Source organism: Toxotes jaculatrix, chromosome 9 (genome assembly GCF_017976425.1).
Source record: "Toxotes jaculatrix isolate fToxJac2 chromosome 9, fToxJac2.pri, whole genome shotgun sequence".
NCBI lineage: Eukaryota > Metazoa > Chordata > Actinopteri > Toxotidae > Toxotes > Toxotes jaculatrix.
This window is the reverse complement of record NC_054402.1, coordinates 8,497,198-8,509,346: the sequence shown is the minus strand read 5'-3', so window position 1 is coordinate 8,509,346 and position 12,149 is coordinate 8,497,198. Positions and strand designations below refer to the sequence as shown.

At 39.7% G+C, this 12,149-nt stretch overlaps 1 protein-coding gene across 1 annotated transcript in view; it reads left to right on the top strand.

The window, feature by feature from the left end:
• The window catches only part of cntn5 (contactin 5), a 52,711-nt gene extending 44,065 nt beyond the window's left edge, over positions 1 to 8,646 (top strand). Inside the window, exons 16-22 of the mRNA XM_041046189.1 lie at positions 492 to 562; positions 6,239 to 6,473; positions 6,568 to 6,677; positions 6,822 to 7,008; positions 7,179 to 7,291; positions 7,850 to 8,018; positions 8,543 to 8,646. Of these exons, the coding sequence (XP_040902123.1) occupies positions 492 to 562; positions 6,239 to 6,473; positions 6,568 to 6,677; positions 6,822 to 7,008; positions 7,179 to 7,291; positions 7,850 to 8,018; positions 8,543 to 8,646 (989 nt within the window). The remainder of the gene's footprint in view (positions 1 to 491; positions 563 to 6,238; positions 6,474 to 6,567; positions 6,678 to 6,821; positions 7,009 to 7,178; positions 7,292 to 7,849; positions 8,019 to 8,542) is intronic.
• Positions 8,647 to 12,149: the final 3,503 nt, after the last annotated feature.

Below are 12,149 nucleotides of genomic sequence, written 5' to 3'. Positions count from 1 at the left end.
GGTCGTTTGGAAGTAGCTTATTTAATCTGTCCTATCTCTTCAGTGTAATTAACAGACTAATTACTGTATCCACACACAATTGTGTGAATCCATCCTTAAAGCTACAATCCATGATCCAAATGCCAACAAAAGGGGGCAAAATTTAAAACACAGCACTGGAACCTACTTTCACTTTCAGTTTGATTGATAAGTATTTTAATGCAGGCACAAACGTTGCACAAAAACCAAGTTTTTAATGTTTTCTGATGCTGTTAAAGTTTTGTTTACTTGAGTAATGTTTTTTAAACACATTAAAACAGCTGTTTGTTTTCGGTGATGATGACTTGATACACAAAATGCATTTTTAATCATTATGATAAACTTTCTGATTATCAATCAAAATCTAGCTCAAATTTATGTGGATTTTCATCTTCAGTTTTCAAAAACATGTCAGTGTGAGTTTGTAGCGTTGGGCCAGTGATGCAGTGTTAACCTTTTTCTGTTTCACACAGTCCCATCAGTGGCACCAGCAAATGTTAGTGGAGGGAATGGCCGCAGGCATGAACTGGTCATCTCATGGGAGGTAGGTCCTTTGCCAAACTCCCTCTGTACCACAAGCATGACAACACATGTGCAAAAACACAAATGTCACAGTGGGTCTGGTGTTTCAGCTAAGCAAATTCAGATTTTTGTTGAATAAACAGGAGTAAATGGAAGCTTTTATTTAGTCTACTCTCACTTAAAGATAATCTTTGCAGCTTCCTGTTATATCTAGGAATGTCAACAACATGACATTCAAAGTGTGGAATGTTTTCAAAACTCTTCAGGATATTATAACGATATATATCTGCTTGCTGTATGAGAGAGGCCTTTGAGGTTCTTGATTCAAGATGCTTACATTACAGAGCACTCTCTTGCTTTCTAAAGAAACTGAGGCAGAAACTGCCACAGGTCATGCATTACTTATACTGGATTTCAAATTCCAATTATAATTATTATTCAGAGTTAACTTAAGTTTCCAGTATAATTTGAAGATTTTGAATGTGGAGCTTTACCATCTGCTCTGTAATTAAAATGCAAAAAAATCAGTGTAATTTCAATCAATAGATTAGCTCAACATTTTTGCACTGCTGAATGCTTTTTTTGTTTTAGGATAAAAACCTATCTTGAATGTCACCATGAAAGGGACCTCATAAGCTCCAGAGAAATAATTGGTAATTTTGAGAGACTACTCTGTTTTCCAGTGAAGGGCATAAACGTCATAAACAGTCCTATGACATTTTTTTTTACCCCAAAGCAAAGCAGTAAACATGTCACTAGCTTTAAGAGGAGATGCTCAGGAAACATTAACTCTCAGATAACTAAAAACCAAGTAGAGATCATTGCAATCACCAGTGCACATCAATATTATATTGATTATACATATAATCCCAAACAACATAATAAATAACAAAATAAATATAAATGCTGATTTTTCATTTTGTGATTTATGGGCTTATTTTAATGAAATTAACATTATATGGCAGTGTTTCTCAACCTTTCCTGCTTGTGATTATCTGAAACAAAGCAGTGCCTGCAGTACTAAAAACACCAGGCATAAAACCACAGAATGATGATTATTTTTAGAATGTTTTACATGATTAAATATGGGAAGAAACCTATAGGGTGTAAATATTCATAGTTCAACTTGAGAAAGTATTACTCACCAAGATTTAAAATGTGATAATAAATTTGTATGTTAGGGAGATTTATCGGCTCCCACCCGCTGCTAAGAATATTTCTGAGCCTGCAGCTTGAGAATCAGGGTTATAATCCAAGAGTGAAAACACGCCCACTGAAACAAGGTTCACTTTAAACATCTGTACTGAAACTATAGCTTTGGCATTTTTCCCTTAGGAGTTTAACTGTCACTAAGTAATAAATCCTGCATGTGAATGTGACTTAATAATCATGTAGAGGTTGCTGCTGCATGTGGCATTCATTAAAAACCTTCACTTTTTGTTGCCTGGGAATACTTGTCAGACATTATTACGGGGGATAAAGCATGGTTGATGGATGACGCTAGTCCTTGTGGTTTCTAAGTTTGAAAGAAACGGTCTAACAGTTTTAAGATATACAGATGATTGCATTAGTTTACAGTCAGTTGCATTCACTTAAGGTGAGAGATGACGAGTAGCTGTAGTTTCACTCACTGTGTGCTGGGGACCTGCATTTGCTTTCCTTCCTATTCCCAGAACCATCAAAGTGGGATCTAATTAAAACATAGAGGAAAGTTTCAGCAGCTCAAGTGAGAAAATGATGAGAAGAGACTGGAGATGTTCTTAAAATGGGGTGAGACAGATGTGTTGAGGGATTTGCTGCAGTATTTAAGGAACAGAGTTGAGCATAGGAGGTCGACATCATCTACACTCAGACAACTTCTACCCTGTTCATAAAATGTAGAACTTTTCTAAACACCCAGTGAGGCACAGGTATTTCTGAGGGGAAATCCAGTGGTGTTCAAGAGATTCAGTCTGGGTAAGAGGAGATGTTTTATTTTGATTGGGTGGAAAAAGAGTTGAAGCTTAAAATGAAGCTGGAGCTTTATTGATTGCATTGATCACAACGTAGTTTTTAAGATTTTAAAGAAAAACAAATTGATAAATTAAAAGTATTAGGACAGAGTCAAGGAGGTCAGGTTCCAAAAGAAGTGTTAAATTACCAACACTGCAAATTGTTTAGCATTTACAATGCTAAACCACAGTGTGGTGTTTAGGACAAAAGCTTCAGTCAAGTAGTTACTGTTGCTGAATGATTGTTCTAAGTCTGAAAAGTATGTCCTCACTTTCTTGATCAGGAGGTACAATATCCAGCTGAAAGAACAGAGCTCACACTTCTCAAACAGGTCAGAACCACAGCTGTAGAGACAAAGGTAAAATAACCCAGGTGCAGATGCACTGAACTTCCAAGAAATCATGACCCTTCTGATAGAAAAAGGTGAGAGAGATGCGCATTATATCCAGTGGTATAACACAGAGGTGGGGTTATGGTTTTCACAGCTATCTGTACTTTAGGAGAGAGGGTTTGTGAGTAGTGAGAGGGCTCAGGTGAACACCCATCATCAGGGCAAAGTGACCTTTTTCCATTTCAGAGGGTAGACATAGTAGGCCCATCTGATGCAGTCTTCGACATGATTTTCTCTGACTTGCTTTCACTGAATTTTAACTCATCATTTGAGGATTTGAACAGGTTGAGCTGGTTTCAGCTGTTCCAAGAAGGAACATACCAAACGAGAAAGAGCTTCAGTTCACTGGGGCAGAGTGGTTTTTCACAAAACGAGAGGCTGAAGTGCTTATTGGAAACAGGAAGCACCTGTATGAGATAAGAAAAATGAAAATTCATTGGTCTCAGGGGGAATTATGTCGTAACAACAGCATACAATATGAGCATTTTACAAACAAACAAATTGAGCCTGTTCAAATTATACAAAAATAATACGTTGACATCCTTTTACCAAGACAAAACTAATATTTGCTTGAAACAGTTCTTGATATTAAGACTACTGACAGATTTATACATGTGCTGGGTGTTAAAAGTGTCTCTCATCGGCTGTCATTGGCCCTCCTCACTGTCAGATTTATAGAGCAAATGTTCAAGTATTGTTAGCTGTGGAGAGTTTCATTACCAGCAGGGCAGAAACTCCTGCTTTATCATGAACAGTAGCAGCCTCACAATTATAGCCCATTGCATTTTAAACAGGTTCAGACTTTATTGTGTTGGAAATTTGTTTAACCAACGCGGGTCTTGGAGTTTGAGGGCACAACTTGGTCACAATTGCAGAATTTGCTGACAAAGCTCAAAGACGGCCAGCTGAACCATTTATTACACCGAGCTGCATCAGCCGGGCAAGTGATTAAGATGTAGTGAATTTTAAATTTGGTCCCACCAGAGAGGCGCAATGATGATTAACCTTGAATCTCAGAGTCATTCCTAATAAATCCAGGGATGTTTATGAATATCTGTTTGTGCTCTCGATCTTGACTATGGTTGTAGAAAATGTAATAAATCTCACACTAAGTAAAGAGGATATTAGTGTGAACTGTTTCCAAGTGGACGGCTTGGCTCTCAGCCAGGTTCAGGGCGCAACATGTACAGAATTGCTATGAGCAAAGCTGAAAATTTGCAATTGAGATCAGTTGAAGGATATATTAACAGGGGAACAGTGAACAGATGTGGAAGCAACTGACAGTTATTCTTGTAGTTATTAAGTATGGGAGCCCAACTGCCACTGGGAAGATAACCTTCACATAAGGAGAAGTGCACCTCGGTGGCACATTATGGGGGATAATGTCCATTCCAGATGGGATGGTGTTTGGTGGTAGACCATTTCCTATTTATAACTCCAGAGTGTCATTAGCTTGGCTAGTATAACACAATGACGACCTCCTTATAAATAAATAGTGGACCCCATGTTGGGAGAACAATCAAGGGATACTTACAGTTATACAAAACAATGATTGGCACTTGGTTAGATATAAAACCCCAGGAAAGAGTCCTTTAAGCCATGTATGAATTTGAATTACAAAGTGGGATTCTTAGTGAAACTGTCTTTCACCCAGAATTATCAAAGATTCTCCTGATTTGACTGAAAAAATTGTATATTTTCAGCTTTACCTTTACAAACCTCCACAGTGGAGCTATTTGTTTCTTCAACAAGTCGTTTTTATTCTGACATTATTGCAATCAGGTTGATTCACTTCTTAAGACCAGAGTGCACTTGAAAAATTCTTATGATGCTTCCTCTCTGCCCATTGATTGTGGAGTATAAGAAGTAGTCACCCATCAATAAGTCTGTCAGTATCACAGAACAATGCTGTGATGTTCTACTTAGATGCCGTGTCCTCCTTTTGGTGCTTGGCATTTTAAGTCATTTCGTTTCTGCCCTATTTCTTCTCCTTTCTGCTTAATGCTTTTGGAAATAAATCAGGACTCCATCAGTGATCAATGGAGATGGATATTAAAGGAGACGGAGCAGGAATGTTAGCCCTTTTTGGCAGTCGAGGCATGTGAGTGCATGGCAGTTCCACCTCTCCAATCATCTGTGGAGAGTTGTCGGAGCCTGGACAGCCATGGTGGGCAGGGTTATTAAGCAGGATGAATGACTAAACAGTCTCCACAGCTTCATTCAGCCGTCTCATTAGAGTCGACGGTGAGAGACTGCTTTTTCTCGGGGAGCCATTGGGAGGACCATTAGCGATGCCCCCACAGTCACCGTCGCTGAGAGCAGCAGGCCCCACAATTTCATCCATAAGACTTACCTCAGTTATATCAGCCCTCTCACACTGCGTCCACACTTATCTGTGACTATCTCAATTCCCAAACCAGCAAGTGTTTCTAGACTTAACTAGCTAATTTGTTCATGCTGTTTATGAAAGACTTATATTCCTTGGCATGTCTTTAAAAGCATTGCCAGCTCTGATAATAACTCTGATGGAAGCTAATTCATTTTCACTGATCATCCCTGTAATTAGGCAGTCATGGTGATTGGTCGTTGTTGAATGAAACGTGAACTACATCTCCATCCGCCGCCTTTCCCTCTGTAGACTAGGTGGCTAATTTGGGTGATGCCTTCAGGGGACAATATTCCTTTGAAGCAATGCAAATCAGCACATTACAGCGTGAGCAGCAGATTTGTTGCCAAAAACAGGTGTACAGGTGTTTGCCATTTATTAAATTTAACCAAAGATTTAATCCCTGCAGCTCATGTTTTAATTAAATTCTAGCTCACTTAATAAATTGGCATTTGATTTGATTAAGCGCAGAGCAGCTGTGGAAGACAGTTCCCGGTTTTACCACTTCGGGAAAACCATAGATAAGGACTGTAGCCGACACACAAAACCTGTGTCCCAAAAATCCTCCTGTCAGACATGGAAAGATAAATAGCTACATAATGGGTACAGCTGAGCCAGATATGATTTGTTTCCATTACACAAGACTGACTGCATCTTTATTAACAGTGGCAGACAGTTACAGTAAATGGGCAGGAAATTGAAAGCTGGTTATGCAGGACTACCATAGGGGGAAATGTTATGTTTGTTTGTTTTGGGGGGGTTTTTTTCCAATGAAATCCTTTCTTGCGCTGAAGAAGCTGTTCAAATGAGAAAATGTGCAAATAATTCACGTTCAGTTACAGAGCTTAAGTGCCGGCAAGCCAGGTTTGCGCTCAATCTCAGTGAAAGACACGCTCGGATGGTTGTTTCTTTCTGTCTGATATTTTCAGCCTGTATCTGAAGAGTTCCAAAATGGTGAGGGCTTTGGGTATATTGTTGCATTTCGTGCCAACGGAACCCGAGGCTGGAAGGAGAAGATGGTGACTTCGGCTGATTCTACTACGTACAAATACAGAGACGAGACGTTCCCTCCCCTTACCCCATTTGAAGTTAAGGTTGGCGTATACAACAACAAGGGAGATGGGCCGTTCAGCAAAGTTGTCATCATCCACTCTGCTGAGGGGGGTGAGTTAATATTTGTGGCTGTGTGAATTTAAAAAGAGCAGAGAGAACAGTTGTGGGCATTTTGTGATTGTCACCATTTTGGCGTGTTTGACAGAACCGAGGGAAGCGCCATCTGATGTGAAAGGTCACAGCATTTCTTCATCGGAAATTAGGGTCACTTGGAAACCGCCCAACCCTGGCCCTGGAAGACCAAGAGGATATGAGGTTTTTATAGATTGTTTGCTTTCGGTTGTGTGTGCTTGTGTGCTCACTTGTACATTTGCATACAGTGTGGGACATTTTGCATATGCATGCGTACCTTTGTGCATGAGAGGAAGTCTGAGAGCAGTCATTCGTTTCTGTGTAAAGGTCAGCTACTGGAAAGACATGGAGCAGGAAGAGTCGGGAAAAAAACAAAGAACTGTGAAAAACGAAACATCCATGGTCTTGACAGGACTAGAAGGAAACAGTCTGTATCTCATCACAGTAAAAGGCTTCAACAGCATCGGCCAGGGTCCTGCTAGTGCTGCTGTCACAGCCAAGACCAGAAAAGCCCGTGAGTACAGCAGTGACACTAATCATGTAACACTATATATGGAACAGAGGCTACCTGTTAAGTTCTCTCCAAATCCCCTCGTAAAAAGTGTAGTAATTGACCTAGTTGGTTGAAACTCCTTTTAAAAGTCTTTTTGAATTTGCACCGGGAGTTTTGCGTTCTCCCCTTAGCTCCAGCTCAACCTCCAGCCAACCTCATGTGGATTCAAGAGGGCAACAACGTGTCTTTAAGCTGGGACCCAGTGAAGGCAAAAGACAATGAATCCGATGTCATCGGATACATGGTAATGATGTGTTGCTTAAGTCATGTTCAGTTTTATTCACTTTCACGAGACAGGAAAGCATTAATTCAACCAAAAGATCCAATTCTAGGGCCAACAGAATTTTTAATCACTGTTACTGTCTCTGTTGTTGTTTAATTTGTTGTTCTTGATAGAATAAGAGAACAACAGGAGTTCCCTGAATAAATTAGTTTTGTTTTTTGTTTTTTTCTGTGGTTTGATATGACCAGTAGGCAAGTGAGAGGAGCCTGGAAACCAAACATCTCACAGATATTCAGATATTGATGAATTCAATTAAGATCGATCCAAAATCTGAAATTGAATGAGTATAAAATGACAAATGCATTATTAGGTTTCTACAGAGTGTAATTCTTGGCTTTGGCTTGCCATTAGTGAAAATAATTTGTATCAGACTTTTCCCTCTGGATACCAGAAATGAAAAAAAAATAAAATTTAAGAAAAAAGGGAGCTGAAGCAAGCCATAATGTGTTTTTTAATATCACAAGTATGAACTATGTACACAGTGTAAATCTAAACTGGCTATATGCACATGTTCTGTAGGTGTTACTCAAACAGGAGGGCAGAGGCCACAACCAGGTGACAAGAACCATTAACCCTTCCACCATGCTCTCACTGCCAGAGGGAGGCACCTATATCATTGAGGTGCGTGCCCTCAGCGAGGGAGGAGAGGGAGCGGTCAGCTCTCAAGTTCGAGTTGTCACCTCCTCCGGTAAGCTCGAAGCTGGTTATTTGCCTCCTCTCCCAGACACACACTCCACTACATGACCTCTGAAATCCAATCTCCATGCACAGGCTGTTTTCTCTTTGAAGCGATCTTATGTTCTGTCTTTAATTGAGTCACCACAGCTGTTGTGCGAGCCAAGTTTTCCTTGGCTAATACTGTTATAATTACCTTGCCCACACAAACCTTCCTACTCCTGCACAGCCAATTAACTTCTAAGCAACAGGACAAACAGAAAGTTTGCAGTCCTGTGTGCAAAACGACCATCCGGTTTTTCAGGGCAAGGGATTGCTTTTTTCCTCCTCTTATCCATTTTCTTTCACCACCCTTTTCTCTTCCTTTTAGGAAGAAAAAGACAATTAATTCATAGCTCCAAACTCCCTGAGAGAAATTCATTAAACATATCAGTGGAGTTTCTTAGCATTAAAAATTAATGCATTTCCAGCATTTTGTTAAGCATCTTTTTTTTCCATCAGTGTTGACTGTTCCGTCCCTTCCCTCTCTTTTCTTAGGTGTTCGAGCAAAAAGCAACCAGTGCTCTGTGCACTGCCTGTCACAGAGCCTAACATGGACAGCACTGCTCCTGGTTCTTCTGGTGCCTTCAGCGTCCTGGTGAGGCCACTGTGCCATCCTCATTTTCATGGAGGGAGCCACCAGTCTTCCGCTCCCTTATTCCCTCTGACTGCCTGCTTGCTTTGGCCTTACCTATCCCGAAGGGCCTGAGGCCTGCCAAAGGGGGGTTGAGTCTGCCAGTTAACATACGACTCTTCAGAGTTCATCCTTTTTAGTTTCCTGTTTCGTTTTAGGCTCTGGACGTTCGATTGGCACTGTTCTTTCCAACATCACGATAGTGTTGTACTGTAGTGTGCATTGTGTGGAAAGATTTGTCATAATAATTTACTTTTACATCATGTGTTCCTCTCATTGACTGGCATCTAACCACTTCCAGACGGCTCTTACTGCTCTGGGGCTCTACAGAGCATGAACAATTCCTCGAAAGCTGCTGTGGTAGTAATACAGGGATCAGCCGGCCTGTTTCTTTTCATTACTTATCTGCATCAATTTACCCCTTGGCTGCCTAACAAGCAATGCAGCAGAAGCTCAGTAGAGATAAGTGCATTGTTTTCTTATTCACATATTGAGGAGAAAAAAAGTTTTTTTATGGAACCAAGAATCTTACTATTTCCAGACTTGCGTTTTGTACATTGTGTTACCTTTAGAGAAAAAAACACAGTGGTGTGTGTCAGCTATGTCAAACTCTCTGTTTTTTGGTAGCGATTAAGCAATGCTTGGTTATACAGTTTGTTGACTGTTGGATGTATGGAAGTAGGAAACAGGTACTTACCTGTAGTGCCCAAACACGTCGATAGACAAAGACAACTCTGTACGGACTCTTGGTGTCAGTACAAATAAACGTGATGTATATTTTTTAAATACTTGGTGTTTGTAATTTCTAACTCTTAGAAAAGAAATAGTTCTAACAGTGAACTGGGGCTAAAAATAACCATTTCTTTTTCGCCCTTTCATTGTTAAGCAGGCTTATTTCATAATGAACCAATTAATAATTTTGTGTGTACAGTGTCAGAAAACCGAAAAACACCACAGTTTCCCAAAGCCAAGGTGATATCTTCACATTGCTTGCTTTGTCTGATTGGCTGTTCCTTAACCAAAGATATTTAATTACAATTAAATAAAACAAAGAAAGGCATCAAATTTCCACATTTGAGAATGTGGAGAAAGAACGGGTTTGATTACTTGATAAATAGCCAATGATTCATGGATAATAAAAATTGTTGATTGTTGATGTTTTTCAACAATCAACTAATAGACAAATCAACTTTAGCACTATAATGCACTTAAATTATATCACTCTAAACAAAACAAATAACACCATAACGTTTATTCTATACTGTCGTAATTATTATCTGTACTTGTGAGACTGTTGCTGGTCTCTCAGACAGTTGTGCACTTTGAGAGGCTTTCCCACGTGTTATGGAAAGTGGGGGTTGATTGAATTCCACACACGTGGCATTACAGGCCACAAAACTTTGTGTGATAAAAGAACCGCTGCAGAGACAAATAGGGCAGGCAGCATCAAGAGTATCTCTCCCTCCTCTCAGGCTCCTCTCTTGCCTTGTCTGCAGTAAAAGCTTATCTCTCACTGGGCAGAAATCCAAATGAATTTGCCTCAAGTGTAATTAATGTTAGAATGGAGATCTGTAGTCCTAAAGCCTGCTTGCTTGAGCAGACCTTTTGCTTGCTCTGCCTCCAGCTCCCTGGACTCTCCATTACAGAGTCAAAGTAACCTGGTTCACCTGCTCAGGTTCAGTCAAGGGTACCAGCTCAACCACAAGACATACCACACAGGAGAACAGAGGACGAACACTGCTCCAAGCTGTGTCTATCCCGTGGATTCAGACATCTGTGTTTCGGTTACATTCAGAGATGGAGGATGTGAGGTTGGTCTCCTCTTTCTAACTTGTATATCGTTTCCATCTGTAGTGCAAAGCATTAAGCTGTTAAGTGTGGATGGAGGGGTTTTTGCGGTGCTTTTAGCCTGTTCAATGATGTCGGCTCAAACACATACCTCCACACAAGTGCTAATGTACCGACCTTTAATTATTCATGCAGCACCTGTCTGTGTTGGCACATCTGATTCATGATAATGGATTATGTATCCTGCAAGGGGACCCATTTGGTTCAGAGAGCCAGAAGTTATAGTGTCAGCAGTTAAAACATGAACTCCCCTTAGGTTAATGTCAGTGTCTGTGTGTGTGTGTCTGTGCACATGAGTGTACGCTGGGATATACTGTACTTTTTAGTCAGCTACAGCATGTTAGATTATTTTAGGGCTTAATGTATGTTCCTTGAAATCAACAAATAATTACAGTTTTAGATCATCCCAATTGCAATTATACTTTGTACAAGAAAAATATATTTTGTGGGTCGCTATTAGCATTTAAATGTTTTTTTTTTTTTTGTTTTCTTTTGTTTTTTACTAACTTGAATTTATATTCAAGTTAGACAAGTATGTGTAGTTGTCTAACTTGAATATAAATGTGGTCCTATAAAAATATATTTACTGTCATTGTGCGTTTTAAATTAATCCAATGTTTTTATTCTTCGCTTCTTTCATGCTTCACTGTGGGTTTTTTTTAAAGGGGTAAGAGTCAAATGAGTAAAGCTCCAGGCTTAAGAAGTCACAGTACACCGAAATGTAATAAACCTCTTTACTTGATAGGTTTAGCAACACACACAATCTAGCAGCAAACCTGAAGCTGAAGGATTCAACATCTCTGCTCCAAGGACACTTCAGTGGGATGACACTCACTGTAAGGACGACAGGAACTTCAAGCTAAATTACATTCTCGCTTCTTCATACATAATGCTGCTGCTGAAAATAATGTTTTTGGAGTTTACATTTCAACATACGTGAAGTGGTTGTGTAAGAGTATGTGGTGTGTAACGTTTCTCTGTTCTTTCCACTTCATTTTGACTGTGCTGTCTCTGAAGCCTAAAGCTAAATACACCAAAAATGTGTTATTTGAAATTAAATATCAGTTGATACTACTTCTATCTTCATCCATTCCCAAATGTCCTTTAGCCTTCTAAAACTTAAAGTCAAGTATTAAATTGTCTCGGTGTCATTGTTGTTGGAGGATTCGCTCTGTGATTGAGAGATGAGCTGTGACTTTGCTTTTCAGGCAGGTCACAGTTTAACACTCATCCTGAAATTGAAGAGTAGGGCCCTCCAACAGCCTGTGCTGCTACAGTAGGAGGTAAACTCAAATATATCATACAGTAAAAGACATTCTGTGCACTGTATAATTTTCTGCCTTACATTTGATGTCACTGTTTGCACAGGAACTGAGTTGCATTTACCAAAACTGTTAGATTTTTGATAAATCTGTTGAGTTTTTCCACAGCTGATACTGTAAATGACATTAAAGTGGTAAAATAGTGGTAAAAAATATTACATTTGTTTAAGGATTGTGAAGTTGATGAGTCAAGTCAAGGCAAAAGTCAGCTCTTTGTCAACTATGTACGGCATTAGGAAGATGGAGATGGTGTGGGTGTGTGGGTTTGACTGGGGGGACTTCTCAAGACCATTAACAGATT